This window comes from Pristis pectinata, chromosome 1 (genome assembly GCF_009764475.1).
Source record: "Pristis pectinata isolate sPriPec2 chromosome 1, sPriPec2.1.pri, whole genome shotgun sequence".
In the NCBI taxonomy this organism is placed as follows: Eukaryota; Metazoa; Chordata; class Chondrichthyes; order Rhinopristiformes; family Pristidae; genus Pristis; species Pristis pectinata.
The window spans coordinates 6,864,551-6,886,385 of NC_067405.1; the positions used below are offsets into that span (position 1 = coordinate 6,864,551).

The 21,835-nt window shown below is 45.2% G+C and overlaps 1 protein-coding gene across 1 annotated transcript in view; it reads left to right on the forward strand.

The window, feature by feature from the left end:
* The window catches only part of wnt10a (wingless-type MMTV integration site family, member 10a), a 94,671-nt gene that overhangs the window by 22,848 nt on the left and 49,988 nt on the right, over nucleotides 1-21,835 (forward strand). The window contains exon 3 of the mRNA XM_052027657.1: nucleotides 16,000-16,373. Coding sequence (XP_051883617.1) covers nucleotides 16,000-16,373 — 374 coding nt within the window. The remainder of the gene's footprint in view (nucleotides 1-15,999; nucleotides 16,374-21,835) is intronic.

Sequence of the window (21,835 nt, forward strand, 5' to 3'; positions counted from 1 at the left end):
GTTTAAAATTATGAGAGGCATAGAAAAGGTGGATGATAACAGTCTTTTCCCCAGGGTACGGGAGTCCAAAATTAGGGGGCATAGGTTTAGGGTGACAGGGATCTGAGGGGCAACTTTTTCACGCAGAGGGTGGTGAGTATATGGAACGAGCTGCCAGAGGAAGTGGTTGAGGCAGGTACAATGGCATCATTTAAGAAGCACTTGGATAGGTACATGGAGGGTGGGGCTTAGAGGGATATGGGCTGAACGCAGGAAATTGGGACAAGCTGGGTGGGCATTGTGGTCGGCATGGACTGGTTGGGCCGAAGGGCCTGTGTCAGTGCTGTTTTGCTCCATGACTCTATACTTGAAAAGCAGATACTTGTAGGGCTTTGGGGAAAGTGCAAGGAAGTGAGATTAATTGGTTAACTCTTGTAAAGAGCCAGTACAGTGACATAGAACTGGGTCTCCTCCATCAGTGCTGTATTATTGTATTTACATGGCACATTATCACAGTAAAACATCCCAAAGTGTTTCATAAGACCATTACTAAATGTTAACCATTCAAGGTGATGTTCAGAGAGGAGATCTCTGAATCTCCTTGAGTGAACAGGAGAACCCTGGAGAGTGTTGTAGAACAGGGGGACCTAGGAGTACAAGTAGATGGTTCCCTGAAAGTGATGAATGCCTTCTTCACCAGGGTGGTGAAGAAGGCATTTAGCAATGCAGGGCATTGAGTACAGAAGTTGGGATGTTATGTTGCAGTTGTACAAGATTTTGTTGAGGCCACAAATGGAATATTGTGTTCAGTTTTGTTCACCCTGCTATAGGAAAGATGCCATTAAGCTGGACAGAGTGCAGAGATTTACAAGGTTGTTGCTGGGACTCGAGGGACTGAGTTACGGAGAGAGGTTGAGCAAGTTGGGACTTCATTCATTGGAGTGTAGGAGAATGAGGGGTGATCTTATAAAGGTGTATAAAATCATGAGCGGCATAGATTGGAAAGATAATCAGAGTCCTCTTCCCAAGGTAGGGGACTCTCAAACTAGAGGACACAGGTTTATGGTGAGAGGGGAGAAATTTAAAGGATATCAAAGGGGTAAATTTTTCACACAGAGAGTGGTGAATATCTGGAACGAGCTGCCAGAGGAGGTGGTGATGGCAGATACAATGTTTAAACGGCATTTGGAGAGGTACTAGGATAGGAAAGGTTGATGGGCCTAATGCAGGCAAATGGAATTGGAATTGGTTTATTATTGTCACTTGCACTGAGGTACAGTGAAAAACTTGTCTTGCATATCGTTCGTACAGATCAATTCATTACACAGTGCATTGAGGTAGGACAGGGTAAAACAATAACAGAATGCCGAGTAAAGTGTCACAGCTACAGAGGAAGTGCAGCACAGGTAGACAATAAGGTGCAAGGTCATAACAAGGTAGATTGTGAGGTCAAGATTCCATCTTGTCGTACTAGGAAACAGTTTAACAGTCTTATTTATGTTACTACCATCGGGGAGGAGGTACAGGAGCCTGTAGACCCACCCTCAATGTTTTAGGAACAGCTTCTCCCCCTCCGCCATCAGATTTCTGAATGGTCCATGAACCCATGAACACTACCTCGTTATTCCTCTTTTGCACTATTTATTTACTTTGTAACTTATAGTAATTTTTATGTCTTTATGTCTTGCACTGTACTGCTGTCGCAAAACAACAAATTTCACAACATATGTCAGTGATAATGAACCTGATTCTGATATAACAGTGGGATAGAAGCTGTCCTTGAGCCTGGTGGTACGTGCTTTCAGGCTTTTGTACCTTCTGCCCGATGTGAAAGGGGAGAAGAGAGAATGTCCGGGGTGGGTGGGGTCTTTGATTATGTTGGCTGCTTCACTGAGGCAGCGAGAAGTGTTGACAGACCACATTGAGGGGAGGCTGATTTTTGACGATGTGTTGAGCTCTGTCCACAACTCTCTGCAGTTTTTTGTGGTCCCGGGCAGAGCAGTTGCAGTGGGATTAGTGTAGAAAGACATCACAGTCAGCATGGACTAGCTGGGCCAGTGAGGTATTGGTATTGGTTTATTATTGTCACTTGTACAAAACTTGTCTTGCATACCGATCGTACAGGTCAATTCATTACACAGTTCAGTTATATTCGGTTAGTACAGAGTGCATTGAGGTAGTACAGGTAAAAACAATAACAGTACAAAGGGCCCATTTCTGTGTATAAATTCTATGGGATAACTTTCAGTGGCCAATTAACAGATTAACCAGTGCGCCTTTCAGATGTGGGAGGAAACTGGAGCACCCGGGGAAAACCCACACCATTACAGGGAGAGCCTGCAAACTCCACACAGACAGCACTGGAGGTCAGGATGGAGCCAGGGTCTCTGCTGCGCTCTGTGCTGCCAAGTCAATAAGGTGGTGGTTGGTGACAGGTGGGCTAAACCACGGCCAAACTCAACAGGCCTTATTAAGAGCCTTAAAGGGAAGAAAAGAGATGAGGACACCTGTAAAGTGAGCCCATTTTACAGCCCATGTTAAAATCACTCCCTTTGATCACTGACAGATGTTAGCACAGGAGCACACACCCAGGGCCACCTCTCTCTTCTTCTCTGAAACATAATCAATGTGGTTCTGTTTGCAATGTTAGCTTTTTTCCCCCAATGAAGGGGAAAACATGCACATGGAGTACTGGATTTATTTTTCAAATTTTCCCTTTCCCTTGAAGTTAAGCCGGACAAGTTCTAATTTGCAGCTGTGTTTCCTTTGACTGCCTCTGGCTGTTGGCGGACTCCAGGTTTGCAACTAAATTATTATTCCATCTATGTGCCAGGATGTGCCTAGACAGGTAGCATGAGGACCCAGTGGGTGTGACCCACCCAGGGATCCTGGGAGCTGTCTTCTCTCAACATACTGGAAACTGGCTATCCAGGTAGCTGTTGGACATACAGCAACAACCTACCTTTGCATAGCATGGGCAAACACCCCAAGATGCTTCACATGACATTTTCAGGCAAAGGTTTAAGCCCAGCCTTGTGTGTGGGTATTGCATGACTAATTGGTGTGTCTCATCTTAAGGAGCTTCTGACGGAAAGCTGGAAGGGTTTAGAGATGGGGTTCCTAAGCTAAGGAACCATCTGGCTGAAGGTGTGACTATTGGTGCGATAGGAAGAATTCAGAGATGCTCAAGAGGCCAAAATTGAAGTGATGGAGTGTTTCAGGAGGTGAGAAAGCCAAGGTTGATGGCGCCAGACCGTATTTGTCAGGATCGGCTTGGTAGAACACAAGAACTGAAGGAAACAGAAGCCATTCGGCCCCTCAATCCTGCCCCGCCATTCAGTATGCTCATGGCTGATCTGCCCCAGGCCTCAACTCCTCTTCTGTGCCAGTTCCCCATGTCCCTCAATTCTCTGACATTTCAAAAATGTATCTACCTCCTCTTCAAGTACTTCTAATGATCCGGTCTCTGCAACTCACTTTAGCAGAGAATTCCAGAAATTCTCTACCCTCTAATGTGGGAAGAAATTTCCACGTACCTCAGTTTTAAATGACTGACTCCTTATCATGAAACTATGTCCCCTTCGTTTGAAATTCTCCTACAAGTGAAAACATCATGACATCTACACTGCCATGGTTAGTAGTCTAACATGTTTCAGTAAGATCACCTGTCTCACTTCTAAAGAATGCAGATCCAGCCTGTTTAGTCTCTCTTCATTGGACAACCCTCTCATCCCAGGAATTAGCCCGGTGAACCTCCTTTGGACTGCCTCAGTGCTGCTAACGATCTGCTGCAGGAACTCAGTGGGTCAAGCAGCAACTGTGGAGGGGAAGGAATTGTCAATGTTTCAGGTCGAAACCTGCACCAGTCCTGATGCAGGGTTTTGACCCAAAACATCGACAATTCCTCTCCCCTTCTACAGAAGATTGTTTGTTGCTCCGATAAAATGGATCTTGACTTCACAATCTACCTCGTTATGACCTTGCACCTTATTGTCTACCTGTACTGCACATTCTCTGTAATTCTGACACTTTATTCTGCATTCTGTATTTTTACCCTGTACTACCTCAATGCACTGTGTAATAAATTGACCTGTACGAACGGTATGCAAGATAAGATATCTTTATTAGTCACATGTACATCGAAACACACAGTGAAATGCATCTTTTGCGTAGAGTGTTCTGCGGGCAGCCTGCAAGTGTCGCCACACTTCCGGCGCCAACATAGCATGCCCACAACTTCCTAACCTGTACGTCTTTGGAATGTGGGAGGAAACCGGAGCACCTGGAGGAAACCCACGCAGACACGGGGAGAACGTACAAACTCCTTACAGACAGCAGCCGGAATTGAACCTGGGTCGCTGGCACTGTAAAGTGTTAAGTTTTTCACTGTACCTTGGAAAAAGTGACAATAATAAACCAATTCCAGTTCCAGATACCAGCATCTGCAGTCTCTTGTATCTCCAGTGCTGCTAAATCCTTTCTTAGGTAAGGGGGTGGTTACATTCTGATGAAGCGGTTGGGTTCAATTTGGTTTGGATTGGGATGACTTGGTTACATTATTTATCCAGGTCAAGATGAATTGCTTAGCATTCTCACTGTGTCTTCTGTCCTTGACTTTTAGATTTGCCAGGCTGTATGCATTTTTCTACAAGTGCATCTGGGTCGGGCTCAGTCTGGGTTCAGATTGGCTGAGGTCAAGTTCTCTAGACAGAGACAGCATAGATTCAAATGCTCCACAACTGGTGACCGCGCTGTCAGCTGCCAAAGATGTAAGCGTTGGAGCTCCCTCACTGAATCTCTCTGCCTCAATTCCTTCATTTAAGAAGCTCTGTGGAAGCTTTTTGGTTGAACTTTCCTCAATTTTGTTTGACAAAGCTATGAGGGATTTGAGAACAGGAAGAGGGATTCAAATTAGGACAAGAATCTGCCACTCAGCCCCTTGACCCTGTTCCAACATTTAATAAGATCATGTTAGATCTGACTGTATCTTCAACCTGTCTATCTGCAGTGGCTTTTCAACCCATTCCTTAACAAGGTTTCATCTACCTCTACTTTCTAAATATGCAAAGACTGCTTCTACCACACTTCAGGAAAGAGAGTTCCAAAGATTCTCCTGAGGGAGAAAGAAAATGCCTCATCTTTGTCGTAAAGGGGTGACACTTTATATTTAAACAATGACTGCTAGTTCCAGATTCAAGAGGAAGCATCATCTCCACACCCTCCCTGTCAAGACCTTTCAGGATTTCGTTCAATCAAGTTCGCTCTTAACCTTTTAAACTCCAGTAATTACAGACCTAGACTGTCCAATTTTTCCTCATAAGCCAACTTGCCCATTCTAGATATTAGTCCAGTAAACCTTTTCTGAATTACTCCCAACGTAATAACATCCTTCCTTAAACAAGGAGTCCAATATCCAGATGTAGTCTCACTAATGCTCTGTACAACTCAAGCATAACCTCCCTACTTTTGTAGTCAACTCTCCCAGCAATAAATGATAACATTCTGATAAAATTGGTAAATTGGTTTATTATTGTCACATGTACCGAGGTACAGTGAAAAACTTGTCTTGCGTACCATCCCTACAGATTATTTCAATACAGCAGTGCATTGAGTTAGTGCAAGGGAAAACAATACCAGAATGCAGAATAAAGTGTACAGGCACGGTAGTGTAGCGGTTAGCATAATGCTATTACAGCACCAGCGACCCAGGTTCAATTCCAGCTGCTTGCTGTCTGTAAGGAGTTTGTACGTTCTTCCCGTGTCTGCGTGGGTTTCCTCCGGGTGCTCCGGTTTCCTCCCACATTCCAAAGATGTGTGGGTTAGGAAGTTGTGGGCACGCTATGTTGGTGCCGGAAGCATGGCGACACTTGCGGCTGCCCCCAGAACACTCTACGCAAAAGATAGGATAAGATTTCTTTATTAATCACATGTACATCGAAACACACAGTGAAATGCATCTGTATTTCACAGTGTGTTTCGATGTACATGTGACTAATAAAGATTATCTTATCAGTTACAGAGAAAGTGCAGTGCAGGCAGACAATAAGGTGCAAGGCCATAACAAAGTTGGTTGTGAGGTCAAGAGTCTATCTTATCGTACTAGGGGATCATTCAATAGTCTTATAACAGCAGGATAGAAGCTGTCCTTTAGCCTGATGGTACGTGCTTTCAGGCTTTTGCATCTTCTGCCCATGGGAGGGGGGAGAAGAGAGAATGTCCCGGGTGGTTGTGCTCTTTGATTTTGCTGGCTGATTTACCGAGGCAGCGAGAAGTGTAGACAGTGTCCATGGATGGGAGGCTCATTTCCGTGATGTGCTGAGCTGTGTCTGCAACCCTCTGCAGTTCCTTGTGGACCTGGGCAGAGCAGTTGTCATACCAAGCCATGATACCTGATAGCTTTCTTAATTAAAATAAGGAAAAGACTGAAGATGCTGGAATCATTTAAGAAAATAACGGAGAATGCTGGAGACATTCATCAGGTCTTTGACATGAAACGTTCACTCCGTTTCTCTTGTCACAATTGCCGTCTGTGTGTTTCTAGCATTTTCTGTTTTTATTTCAACTTTCCTATTTAGTTGTTGTACCTGCATATATGCCTTTTGTAAAATGGGAGCAAATGTGGGAGTGCCAAGAGAATGCAAGTGCTTACAGGCTGGGATATGAGCAGCAGGATTTCATAAGGTCATATATCTAACCAGTTAATCTGGTGATTTGTTTTTGGGCTGTGATAACACAGAATAAACTGCACTTACTTTTCATCTTTATTTGTCCTTTTGAGTGATTGTTGCCACGGGCAGTTGCAATTTTACAATCCAGGAGCTTTTGTGGTCATTTTGATTTCTGGCCACAGATTTCCAGAATTCTTGAACTGAATTTAATAATTTGCAGCTGGTAGGATTTGGCCAAGGTTACTGGAGCAGGAATCTGGCAAACGAACAGTGATTGACAGGTATGGTTCGAATTATACCATATTAGCTGGGATATGTAAATCCAGTCATTTCAATAACCTGAAACAAATAGAAAATGTCAGTAATAGTAACCATGTGCTTATAAATATGAAATAATAATAAAATATAGATTCTTAAAAGCTAGGAGCAGTAACGGTGATCATGAAATGCCTGATTGCTGTAAAAACGTCCTTCAGAGGAGAATATATTTGGGAAATGGTCTTTGTTTGTTATTGTCACATGTACCGAGATACAATGAAAAACTTCTGTCTGCATGCCATCCAGACAGATCATGCAGTACATAAATCCATCAAGGTATTGGTTTCGTATTGGTATTAGTTTATTACTATCACATGTTCTGAGATACAATGAAAAGGTTTTGTCTGTGTGTCATCCAGGAAGATCATTCCATACATAAGCACATTGATGTAGTAAAAAGAAACAGAATGCAGAATATAATGTTACAGTTACAGAGAAGGTGCTGTGCAGGCAGGCAGTCAAATAAAGTGCAAGGGCCACCATGAGGTAAGATAAGATAAGATAAGATAGCTTTATTAGTCACATGTACATCGAAACACACAGTGAAATGCATCTTCTGCGTGGAGTGTTCTGGGGGCAGCATAGCGTTCCAGCACCGACATAGCATGCTCACAGCTTCCTAACCCGTGCGTCTTTGCAATAAAAGTGTAAGTAGAAGCTTGTTTATTTTGCATTTAGTACATTTCACAGCAGGCAAATCTTTTTTTTGGGAGATCACGAGTTCATCTTTTAATGTATGAGAGGTCCGTCCAAGAGTCTGATAACAGCAGGATAGAAGCTCTCCTTGAGCCTGGTGGTACGTGTTCTCAAGCTTCTGTATCTTCTGCCCAACGGGAGATGGGAGAAGAGAGAATCTGGCCAGTTTGGGACTCTGGATCCACAACAATGTGGTGCTCCAGAGAGTCCCCAAGCAAGCTCAAAATCCTCTGCCGTCATCACATAAACAGCAGGAGCTCACCACCACTTTCTTGAGAGCAATTACGGAAGAGCAATAAAGGCAAACACTTTGTTAGTGAAGCCCTCCTCCTTTCAAGAGCCGACATAACAGCCTCACAACTTTTGGGCAGTATGAACATTACTCAGCCCCATCCATCGGCATGTACATAACCCCCTATATACCTCATGGAGTCATACAGCACAAAAACAGGGCCAACAAGTCCATGCCAACCATCAGTTACACTAATCCCATCTATCTATAATTTTTTTGTCATGCTTTTGTGTTTGCATAACTATCTGTACTTGTTTATAGAGTCAAAGTGCCATACAGCACAGAAACAGGCCATTCAGCCCAACTCGTCCGTGCTGACCAAGGTGCCCATCTAAGCTAGTCCCATTTGCCTGCATTTGGCCCATAGCCCATAGTTTCCTAACTATGTCATTGTCCAAATGTCTTTTAAACATTGTAATTGTACCCAACTCTACCACTTCTTCTGGCAGCTCGTTCCACATACCCACCACCCTCTGTGTGAAAAAATTGCCCCTCAGGCCCCTTTTAAATCTTTCCCCTCTCACCCTAAACCCATGCCCTCTATTTTTGGACTCCTCTACCCTGGGGGAAAAACTTTGCTATTCACCTTATGTAGGCCCCTCATAAACCTCTGTAATTATCTCTGGCTATTTACCTTCACTTCGCTTGTTGTCAATGTTCTGCTTGTTTACCTGGATGTGTCTGCCTGTTTCGTTCTCTTTGCATTGCCAGTTTCGTTTCAACTTTCTACTCCTTTACCCAGCTTCATCTTTCTTTGTTGAGTGTACAGGTCTATCTCTGCGTAGGTGCACACACACACACATACACACACACACACACACACACGCACGCACACACGCACGCACGCACGCACGCACTCACACACACACACCTATCTTCCCCTCTCATTGCATTCCACTCTCTGCACCGTGAGACAAAAAAGATATGCATTTCTGTAACACCGTCCACAACCTTGGGACATTCCAAAGTGCCTTGCTCTCAGGCTTTTGAGGAGCAGCCTCTGCCATAGGGTAGGAAGCAATTTACACACAGCAAGCTCCCACATGTGACAATGCCCAGACCTGTTACTTAGTTAAAGTGTAAGAAGCAGAACCACCTCTGGTATACAATGAAAGTGCAGTTGATCTCATCATTGGCACGATTCCACTTTGCCCAGTGTTGTGTATGTTTCAGAAGCATTGCCTCTCATTCTTCACAAACTTCAGATTGTTCTAGCCTGTTCACCCTTCCCGTAGGACATCCCTTTTATTTCCAGGAATCAACTGCATGAACCTTTGCTGCACTGCCCTCAAGGCAAGTCCATCCCCGAGTAAGGAAGCCAAACTGTGTGCAATCTGGCAAAGTCCATTTGTATTCCATTTCTCTTTCAGTAAGCACCAATGTTTGGTTTGCCTTCTTGCTTGTTGTAGCTGCATGCTGACTCTCAATGTATGAGCAAACCTTGGGCTTTCTTGAGCAACAGTATTAAAATCAACTGACACTGTTTACAGTCAGAGAATCTTACTGCATGGAAACAGGCCCTTCAGCCCACCGAGTCTGTACCGACCATCTAGCCCCCCTCCCCGCTTACACTAATCCCATCTTATTCTGTCCACTTTCCGGTCAACTCCTTCCAGATTCTCCCATCCACCTACACACGAGGGGCAATTTACAACGGACAATAATTCTGCCAACATTTGGGATGAGGGAAGAAGCAAGGAGATCACGCAAACTCCAAGCAGACAGCACACAAGATCAGAACTGAACTCGGGTCTCTGCTGTTGCAAGGCAATGGCTCTACTGGCTACACCACTCTACCATCCTTTCAGTTAGGACTGTATGCTCGCTGTGGTGGGGTGGGTGAGGGCAGAGCTGTAGCATGGATTGGTATTGGTATTGGTTTATTATTGTCATTTGTACCGAGGTACAGTGAAAAACTTGTCTTGCATACTGATTGTACAGGTCAATTCATTACACAGTGCAGTTACATTGAGTCAGTACAGAATGTTTTGAAGTAGTACAGGTAAAAACAATAACAGTACAGAATAAAGTGTCACAGCTACAGAGAAAGTGCAGTGCAATAAGGTGCAAGGTCACAGCAAGGTAGATCGTGAGGTCATAGTCTATCTCATCCTTTAAGGGAACCGTTCAATAGTCTTATCACAGTGGGGTAGAAGCTGTCCTTAAGTCTGGTGGTACGTGCCCTCAGGCACCTGTATCTTCTACCTGACGGAAGAGGAGAGAAGAGAGAATGACCCAGGTGGGTGGGGTCTTTGATTACGCTGGCTGCTTCACCAAGACAACGAGAGGTAAAGACAGAGTCCAAGGAGGGGAGGCTGGTGTCCGTGATGCGCTGGGCTGTGTCCACAGCTCCAGTTTGGTTGGGATGAACTGCCAGTTAACCTTTGCACATTGCCTCAAACGTTTATTTTGCATATCAATAAGTGGTTGTGTAATAATTGTTTTGTGTTATCAAGTAGTTGAAGTGAAGGACCGAAGCCCATTATGTAGAACAGCACTACGACGAAAAAATACTCAGCTCCTACTAAATTATAATTACAAGGAGAGGCTCAAAGCATAGGAACTATTTTCATTGCAGCAGACGAGGCTAAGAGTAGACTTAATGAAGGGTGTTGAAATTATGAAGGTTTTATTATAAAGTGAACAAGGAAAGATCATTTCCTTTGACTGCAGACTCCGACCAGGGAGACCATCAATTTAAAATTGGCAGAAAGTGATGACATTTACTAAAAGAAAGAATTTATAGTAACATAGTGTGGTTATGTTACCAAACAAGCATCCGGAGGCTAATGTTGTTGGACCAGAGATGTGTATAAACCCCCCCACCTGGGTATTTAACCGGAACAGAAAAGATTTATGAGGATGTTGCCAGGGCTAGAGGGTCTTGAGGTATAGGGAGAGGTTGGGCAGGCTAGGTCTTTATTCATACAGCATAGAAACAGGCCCTTCAGCCCAATTGGTCGATGCCAACCATCCAAGCTAGTCCCATTTGCCGGCATTTGGCCCATAACTTTCTAAACCTTTCCTATCCATGTACCTGTCCAACTGTCTTTTAAAAGTTGTTACTGTACCTGCCTCAACCACTTCCTCTGGCAGCTCGTTCCACGTAGATACCACCCTCTGTGAAAAAATGTTGCCCCTCAAGTTCCCATCAAATCTTTCCACTCTCAAGCCTATGCCCTCTGGTTCTTGTTTCTCCAACCCTGGGAAAAAGACTGTGTGCATTCACCCTGTCTATGCCCCTCATGATTTTATACACCTCTCGAAGATCATACCTTGGAATGTAGGAGAATGAGGCGAGACCATAATAGAAGTGTTTAAAGTTATGAGCGGCATGGATAAAGCAGCTTCTACCCCACTGTGATAAGACTATTGAACGGTTCCCTTATACAATAAGATGGACTATGACCTCACGATCTACCTTGTTGTGACCTTGCAGCTTATTGCACTACACCTTGTCTGTAGCTGTGACACTTTACTCTGTACTGTTATTGTTTTTACCGGTACTACCTCAATGCACTCTGTACTAACCCAATGTAACTGCACCGTGTAATGAATTGACCTGTACGATCAGTTTGTAAGACAAGCTTTTCACTGTACCTCGGTACAAGTGACAATAATAAACCAATACCAACAAGGTGGATGGTAACAGTCTTTTCCCCAGGGTAGGAGAGTCCAAAACTAGGAGGAATAGATTTAGGGTAAGAGGGGAAAGGTTTAAAAGGGACCTGAGGGGTAACTTTTTCATGCAGAACGTGGTGAGGATATGGAACGAGCTGCCAGAAGAAGTGGGAGAGGCAGGTACAACAGTATCATTTAAGAAGCACTTGGATAGGTGCATGGAGGGGTGGGGCTTAGAGGGATATGGGCCAAATGCAGGAAATTGGGACTAGCTGGGTGGGCACCATGGTCGGCATGGACTGGTTGGGCCGAAGGGCCTGATCTGTGCTGTATTGCTCTATGACTCTATTAAATACTTCAAAAGCTAGTGATCATATTAAAACCCTACCTCGTTCAGTGATGTCCTTCAGAGAGAGGTTCTGTACCCTACCCAGACCCATCAATGTGGCTAAGTCTTAAATATCTCCTCAGTTCAAGAGGCAGTTAGGAATGGGAGTTAAAAGCAGCCACATCCCACATCTGTGAGTCAATAATTGAAAAGTAATTTTTTTCTTCTGAATTCCCTCTTTGATTTATTGGTGACTCTTCGATGTGGTCTTGCCTGCAAGTAGCAATAACTAAGCTCAGATCTTGGAACTCTTGTGCCCTTGAAGTTACCAGATCCGAGGATGTTGTGTGTAAGCTTTATTGTACGATGCAACCAAGAGAAAGTTTCTATCTCAGCACAGAAGCAGCCCAAATGCTCCACACTCTTGTTACGCTCCACATGCATCTCTTTTGCCCATCCTCATATAGCCCACCAACATGCTGGTCGATTCCTTTTCTCCTCCTATGTTTATCCAACCGACAATAACTTGCATCAGATATTCTCTCTTCTCCCCTCTCCCATTAGGCAGAAGGTACAAAAGCCTGAAAGCACGTACCACCAGGCTCAAGGACAGCTTCTATCCCGCTGTTATGAGACTATTGAACAGTCCCCTTGGATCCTTGACCTCACAATTACTTCGTTGTGACCTTGCACCTTATTGTCTGCCTGTACTGCACTTTCTCTGTAACTGTAACACTTTATTCTGCATTCTGTATTGTTTTACCTTGTACTACCTCAATGCACTATGTAATGAATTAATCTGTATGAACGGTATGCAAGACAAGTTTTTCACCGTACCTCGGTACATGTGACAATAATAAACCCACTTCAATTCCAATTCCAATCAGCACAGTATCACAGCTAAGTGGAGCTGCTGTCTCACAGCTCCAGTGACCTCTGGGTTCTGTCCAGATCGCCAGTGCTACCCATGCCTGCATAGAGATTTCACGCTCTCCCTGTGACTGGGTTTCCTCCCACATCCCAGAGATGTGCAGGTTGGTAGTTCAATTGTCCACTGTAAATTGCCCCTAGTGTGTAGGTGTGTGGTAGAATCTGGGGGGGGGGGGTGTTAATGGGAAAGTGAGGAGAATAAAATGGGATTAATGCAGGATTCATGTAAATGGGTATTTGACTGTGGTTGAAGGACCTATTTCTGTGCTGTGTGACTCTATGACTGTCTCTACTATTCACCTCAGTCAGTTCCTTGTGTCAGTGGTTTTCATATTTTCTTCACTCTGACTGAAGAGGTTAGTTTTGATTTATTGAAGACTTTCTTACACTTACATCTGTTCATTCTGGTCTTGTCTTCAAATGGAAATATGTCTACATTAATGAATCCCTTCATGGGTTTAAAGATTTCCAGCAGGTCGCCCCCGCACACCCCTACAGCCATCCCTTCTCTAAAGAGGAAAGAACTCCATCTTGTTCAGTCTTTCAGAAGGGAAGGCAAATGACATGAAAATTGCTGGTGTTGTGGATTGTGAGGAAGGTTCTTTAAGGATGTAAGATAAGATAAAATATCTTTATTAGTCACTTACATCGAAACACACAGTGAAATGCATCTTTTGCATAGAGTGTTCTGGGGGCAGCCCGCAAGTGTCGCCACGCTTCCGGCGCCAACATCGCACGCCCACAACTTCCTAACCCGTACGTCTTTGGAGTGTGGGAGGAAACCGGAGCTCCCGGAGGAAACCCACGCAGACATGGGGAGAACATACAAACTCCTTACGGACAGCGGCCGGAACGGAACCCGGGCTTTAATAGCGTTACGCTGACCGCTAGATCAGATGAAAAGTTGGGTGAAGCATCGGCAGTTGGAATTTAATCCCAACAATTGCAAGGTGAAGTTAAATAGGGGTAGGACTTGTGCAGCAAATGATAGGGCACTAAGGAACATTGATGAATAGAGAGACCTTGGGGTCCAAGTCCATCGTTCCCTGAAAGTGGCAACACAGATAGATGGGATGATGAAGAAAATGTATAACATACTTGCCTTTATAGTTGGGGCACAATATAAGAGTTGGGAATTTATGTTACAATTTTACAAAATTCTGGTTCAGCCACACTTTCAGTTCTAATTGCCACACTATAGCGATTGCACTGGAGAGATTGCAGACAAGATTCTCCAGGATGTTAATAACAAACCTCTGGAGGAACTCAGTGAGTTGAGCAACATCTGTGAAGACAAAGGCATAGTTGAAATTTCAGGTCAGGACCCAAGGAGTCTTGAACTGAAACGTTGACTGTCCCTTTGCCTCCACAGATGCTGCTTGACTCGTTGAGTTCCTCCTGCAGTTTGTCTTTAACTCCAGACTACAGGCTACAGTATTTGCCACACTTGTGCTTCACCAGGATGTTGCCTAGATTGAAGGACTTTAGTTATGGGGAGAGATTGGATAGGATGGAGCGAAGGGGAATGAGGAGTGATCTTATAGTCAAAAATTGTGAGAGGCGTAGATAGGGTAGACGGTCAAAATCTTTTTCCCATGGTAGGGCTATCAAAAGCAAGAGGGTGAGAGGAACGAGCTTTAAAAGGAATCTGAGGGGAAAGTTTTTTTACACAGTGTGGTTGATATAGAACATAGAACATTACAGTGCAGTACAGGCCCTTCGGCCCACGACGTTGTGCCGACATTTTATCCTGCTCTAATATCTATATACCCCTTCCCTCCCACATAGCCCTCCATTTTTTCTGTCACTCACTTGGCCATCTAAGAGTCTCTTAAATGTCCCTAATGTATCTACCCCCACCATCTCTGCCGGCAGTGCATTCCACGCACCCGCCACTCTCTGCGTAAAAAACTTACCCTCTGATATCCCCCTTATACCTTCCTCCAATCACCTTAAAGTTATGCCTCCTCGTGTTAGCCATTTTCACCCTGGGCAGGCACGGTAGTGTAGCGGTTATTGTAATGAGCTATAAGGAGAAGGTGGACAAACTTGGGTTGTTTTCTCTGGAGTGTGAGAGGCTGAGGGGAGACCTGATTTGTAAAAGTTTATAAAATTATGAGAGGCATAGATACAGTCAGTATCTTTTCCCCAGGATAGAAATGCCAAATACTGGAGGGCATGCATTTACGTTGAGAGGGGGGGAAGTTTAAAGGAGATGTGCGGGGCAGGTTTTATAGACAGAGAGTGGTGGGTGCCTGGAACGGGCTGCCGGGGGTGGTGGTGGAGGCAGATACAACAGTGGTGTTTGAGAGACTTTTAGACAGGCAGATGAATATGCAGGGAATGGAGGAGTCAAAGTCAAAGTCAAAGTCAAGTTTATTGTCACATGCACAAGTACACGTGTGCACAGGCACAATGAAAAACTTCCTTGCAGCAGCATCACAGGCACGTAGCATCATATAAGCAGCATTCACAAGAAAAACATGAATTAAGCGTAAATTATACACAATTTTTACAAGAAAAATCACAACTTAGAACAAAAAATTAAAAAAAACAAAGTCCATTTTAGTGCAAAGTGGTCAAGGCGGTCATAGTGTTGCTAAACTGTAGTGATTAGGGTTGTGCCGGTTGGTTCAAGAACTGAATGGTTGAAGGGAAGTAGCTGTTCTTGAACCTGGTGGTGTGGGACTTCAGGCTTCTGTACCTCCTGCCTGATGGTAGCTGCGAGAAGGTGGCATGGCCCGGATGGTGGGGATCTCTGATGATAGACGTTACCTTCTTGAGGCAGCACCTCCTGTAGATACTCCCGATGGTGGGGAGGGATGTGCCCATGATGTATTGGGTGATCAGCTACTCCCTGCAGCTTCTTACATTCCTGTGCATTCGTATTGCTATATCAGACCATGATGCAACCAGCGCAGAATAATGTGTAGATCATGTGCAGGCAGAAGAGATTAATTCGGTATTGTGTTCAGTACAGACATTGTGGGCCAAAGGGCCTGTTCCTTTGCTGTACTGTTCTATGTTTGATGTAATTGGTGTGTATCACCTTGCCTGTTCTTTCCACAGAAATGTACCATTTGATACGATGACAATTGAAGTTATTTTATTTCTCTTCCCTTGATGTGCAAACCTCTAATTGTCCTGCTTTGTTTGTCTTTGTGCAGGCTTCAAGGAGAGTGCTTATGCTTACGCCATTGCAGCTGCAGGAGTGGTTCACGCCGTCTCCAACGCCTGCAGCCTGGGCAAGTTGAAAGCCTGCAGTTGCGATGACCAGCGGCGGGGGGACGAGGAGGCCTTCAGACTCAAACTCAACCGTCTGCAGCTGGAGGCTCTGAACCGGGGCAAGGGAATGGTGCACGGGGTGCTGGAGCCCCTACCCGGGGAGCTGCCAGGGCCCCAGGACTCCTGGGAGTGGGGAGGCTGCAGCCCCGACGTGGAGTACGGAGAAAAATTCTCCAGGGACTTTCTGGATTCCCGGGAAACCTACAAGGACATCCATTCCAGGATGAGGCTGCACAACAACAGGGTGGGAAGGCAGGTAAGGATCTGCGTTGTGCATGGACTGTTCTTCACTCTCTCTCCACCCTCCATCTCTCTTGCTCACAGAGGGCAAAGATTTCAAGGGGACCTGAGGGGCAACTTCTTCACACAGAAGGTGGTAAGTCGGTAAATTGGTTTATTTACCTCTACTTCCTCAGGAGGCTAAAGAAATTTGGCATGTCCCCTTTGACACTCACCAACGTTCATTGGTGCACTACAGAAAGCATTCTATCTGGATGCCTCACAGCTTGGTACAGCAACTGCTGTTCCCAGGACCGCAAGAACCTAGTGGACATAGCCCAGCCCATCACGGAAACCAGCCTCCCGCCTTGGTGCCTTCCCTCCCCTACACTTCTTGCTGCCTTGGCGAAGTAGCCAACATAATCCAAGACACCACCCACCCAGGTCATTCTCTCTTCTCCCCTCTCCCATCAGGCAGAAGGTACGGGAGTCTGAGGGCACATACCACCAGGCTCAAGGACAGCTTCTATCCTGCTGTGATAAGACTATTGAACGGTTCCCTTATACAATGAGATGGACTCTGACCTCACAATCACAAACAGTTTGCAAGACAAGTTTTTCACTGTACCTCGGTACAAGTGACAAGAATAAACCAATACCAATACCAATTATTCTCACTTTGTTTTGCATGCCATCCATACAGATCATTTCATTACAACAGTGCATTGAGGTAGTACAAGGTAAAACAATAACAGAATGCAGAATAAAGTGTCACAGTTACAGAGAAAGTGCAGTGCAGGCAGACAATAAGGTGCAAGGCCATAATGAGGTAGATTGTAAGGTCAAGAGTCCATTTTATCGTACTAGGGAACCGTTCAATAGTCTTATAACAGCGGGATAGAAGCTGTCCTTGAGACTGGTGGTACGTGCTTTCAGGCTTTTGTATCTTCTGCCCGATGGGAGGAGGGAGAAGAGAGAAAGTCTGGGTTGGGACAGGAATTTGATTATGTTGGCTGCTTTACTGAGTCAGTGAGAAGTGTCGACAGAGTCCATGGGAGGGGAGGTTGGTTTCTGTGATGTGCTGAGCTGCGTCCACGACTCTCTGCAGCTTCTTGCGGCCTCAGGCAGACCAAGTTGCCATACCAAGCCGTGATGTGGGTGCGTGGAATGTGGACTGAGCTGCCAGAGGAAGTGTTGAGGCAGGTACAATAACAGTATTTTTTACAGGTAAATAGACAGGAAAGGTTCAGAGGGATATGGGCCAAATGCGGGCAAATGGGACTAGCTGAGATGGGCACCTTGGCCGGCATGGAAAGTTGGGCCGAAGGGCCTGCTTCCGTGTTGTGTGTCTCTATGCCTCTCTCTCGCTCCATCCCCTTTCTCACTTTTCTCTCTCTCTCTCTCCTCTCCTTTTCTCCTCTCTTTATTATCTCCTCATCGCTTTCTTGCTCTGTCTCTCTTGTTTTCTTCTATCCTTTCTTCCTTCCCTTCTCCCTCTCACTCTATATTTTAAGGATGCAACATCATGAATGTGATGAATGAGAGTCATAACTTCATAGAGCATGGAAGTAGCCCCTTCGGCCCTCTGCGTCAATGCTAACCAACAAACACCCATTTACAGTAATCCCGTATTATTTTCCCCACGTTCCCACTAACCCTCCCCAGAGCCTTCCACTCACCTGCACACGAGGGTCGAATAACCTCCCAACCCACACGCCTTTGGGATGTGGGGAGAAAACAGAGCACCCGGCGGGGGGGTGGGGGGGGGGGGAGGGGAGCCCCCGTGGTCAGAGAGGGAATGTGCAAACTCCATATAGGTGGTACTGGAGGACAGGAGAGAACTCATTTTCTGGAGGTGTGAGGCAGCAGCTTGACTAACGGCCTCATACTACCCCCGTAGAGCTGGAGTTGAGGAAAATGAAGATGCACTAGAACTACCAAGGGAAGTGCAACTTGTTTATTCAACCACAAACCTCTTGTCAGCTATGAGTGCACATGTACAAAGCATCACACCTTCATTTACATACCTTACCATAAGTTGGCATTAAAGATCTGGAGAGTGATAGCAAGATAGCCCATTGCTAATAGAACTTGCAACTGTCAGTTCACAGTTTTGATCTAACATCTGGTGCAGTTGTTTTGTTGCAATAATTACACATAATTACACAGTACATAAACAGACTATTCTCTCGAAATAACTTGCGCCGGTCATTATACTCCATTTTCCCTCTCATGTCCATTCTCTGGTGTTTTTACTCCCCTTCTTTCGTATACTCCTCATGGTAGTGTAGCGGTTAGCGTAACGCTATTACAGCACCAGAGACCCAGGTTCAATTCCGGCCGCTCTCTGTAAGGAGTTTGTACATCCTCCCCGTGTCTGCATGGGTTTCCTCCGGGTGTTTTGGTTAGGCCGCACTTGGAGTATTGTGTGCAGTTCTGGTCGCCCCATTACAGGAAGGATGTAGAGGCTTTGGAGGACTGCAGAAGAAGTTTACCAGGATGCTGCCTGGATTAGAGGGTATGAGGGATAAGGGGAGCTTGGACAAACTTGGATTGTTTTCTCTGGAGCGTCGGAGGTTGAGGGAAGACCTGATAAAGGATTAAAAAATTATGAGAGTCATAGATAGGATAGACAGCCAGATAGACACAGTAGTGTAGCGGTTAGCGTAATGCTAATACAGTGTCAGTGACACAGGTTCGATTCCGGCCACTGTCTGTAAGGAATTTGTACGTTCTCCCCGTGTCTGCGTGGGTTTCCTCCGGGTGCTCCGGTTTCCTCCCACATTCCAAAGACGTACAGGTTAGGAAGTTGTGGGCATGCTATGTTGGCGCTGGAAGTGTGGCGACGCTTGCGGGCTGCCCCCAGGACACTCTAAGCAAAAGATGCATTTCACTGTGTGGTATTGGTGTTGGTTTATTATTGTCACTTGTACCGAGGTACAGTGAAAAACTTGTCTTACAAACCGATCGTACAGGTCAATTCATTACACAGTGCAGTTCCATTGAGTTAGTACAGAGTGCATTGAGGTAGTACAGGTAAAAACAATAACAGTACAGAGTAAAGTGTCACAGCTACAGACAAAGTGCAGTGCAATAAGGTGCAAGGTCACAACAAGGTAGATCGTGAGGTCATAGTCCATCTTATTGTATAAGGGAATTGTTCAATAGTCTTATCACAGTGGGGTAGAAGCTGTCCTTAAGTCTGGTGGTACATGCCCTCAGGTTCCTGTATCTTCTACCCAATGGAAGAGGAGAGAAGAGAGAATGTCCTGGGTGGGTGGGGTCTTTGATTATGCTGCCAGCTTCACCAAGACAACAAGAGGTAAAGACAGAGTCCAAAGAGGGGAGGCTGGTGTCCGTGAAGTGCTGGGCTGTGTCCACAACTCTCTGCAGTTTCTTGCAGTCCTGGGCAGAGCAGTTGCCGTACCAAGCCGTGATACATCCAGATAGGATGCTTTCTATGGTGCATCGGTAAAAGTTGGTGAGAGTCAAAGTGGATAAACCAAATTTCTTTAGCTTCCTAAGGAAGTAGAGGCGCTGGTGAACTTTCTTGGCCGTGGTATCTACGTGATTTGACCAGAACAGGCTGTTGGTGATGTTCACTCCCCGAAACTTGAGGTTCTCAACCCTCTCAACCTCAGCACCATTGATGTAGACAGGTGCATGTACACTGCCCCCTTTCCTGAAGTCAATGACCAGCTCTTTTGTTCTGTTGACATTGAGGGAAAGGTTGTTGTCATGACACCATTCCACTAAGCTCTCTATCTCCTTCCTGTACTCTGACTCATTGCTGTTTGAGATACGGCCTACAACGATGGTATCATCTGCAAACTTGTAGATGGAGTTAGAGCAGAATCTGGCCACACAGTCATGAGTGTATAGGGAGTAGAGTAGAGGGTTGAGGACGCAGCCTTGTGTGGAATCAGTGTTGAGAATAATCGCGCCGGAGGTATTGTGGTCTGTGTCTATGTACATGTGACTAATAAAGATATCTGATATTATCTTATCTTAGACTTACTCCTTCAGAATCAGAATCAGATTTATTATCACTGATTTAGATGACATGAAATTTGTTGTGTTGCAGCAGCAGTACAGTGCAAAGACATAAAATTACTATAAATTATATAATAAATAAATAGCGCAAACTAAAAGGAATAACGAGGTAGTGTTCATGGGTTCATGGACCATTCAGAAATCTGATGGCGGAGGAGAAGAAGCTGTTCTTGAATCACTGAGTGTGGGTCTTCAGGCTCCTGTACCTCCTCCCCAATGGTAGTAACGAGAGGAGGGCATGTCCCGGATGGTGAGTGTCACTAGTGAATGAAGGATGCTGCCCTCTTGATGATGTCCTCGATGGTGAGGAGGGTTGTGCTGTGATGGAGCTGGCTGAGGCTCCAATGCGCAGCCTCTTGCTATCCTGTGTATAGGAGCCTCCATACCAGGCTGTGATGCAACCAGTCAGAATATTCTCCACCACACACTTATAGAAATTCATAAGAATCTTTGGTGACATACCAGACTTCATCAAACTCCTAACGAAGTAGAGCCGTTAGCATGCCTTCTTCGTGATTGCAACAATGTGTTGGGCCCAGGATAGATCCTCTCTGAGATGTTGATGCCCAGGAATCTGAAGCTGCTCACCCTTTCCTCCGCTGACCCCTTAATGAGGACTGGTGTGTGTTCTCCCGACTTCCCCTTCCTGAAGTCCACAGTCAGTTCCTTGGTCTTGGTGATGCTGAGTGTGAGGTTGTTGTTACAACACCACCCAACCAGCCAGACTATCTCATTCGTGTACGCCTTCTCGTTGCCATCAGTGAAGTTTGTTAATGTTAACTGTGGGCAATGGTGCAATATCTGGTTGGCAGTCAATTACACAACTTTCCTGAAAGCAATTCATCACCAGTGTCACCTTGAAACCTTTCCAGAAACATTTCAGTGATGGTATAAACCACTGGTGATAGGCAGTTCCTCTTGATTTTATGTACTTTGTCATCTGTAAAATTCCCCTAAAATCTTGGGAATGGCTTTGACATGTGGACCTGGCCTGGAAGCGTGGCTTGAATAAGTAACGTCAATCCTGTGTTTGTAGTTTTTTGAAAGGCAATCTTACAGGAACAGCAGAAGACAGGGGAAGTGAACAACACTGTCACTCACCTTCCTGCGAGTAACTCACTTAATCGATTATAAATAGACGGGAAAAGGATTAACTCACTTCAGTGCAATGCCTATTTATATATTAAATCATTGTTAACATTTTTCTGTGCTAAACCATTGTTTAAATATTTGAGGGAATCAAGGGTTTAGTGCAGAAAGATGGTGCTGAGGAAAATGATCAGCCATCATCTTATGGATTGGCAGAACAGATTAGAGGGGCCAAATAGCCTACTCCTGCTACTTATGTTCTCATGCTCTCACACTCACCATGACCTCTCTGTTGGAGCTGTAGCTGTTGACCCTGGTCTGGCGATGTCCGGAGCTCTTTGACTTCTCAATCCCATG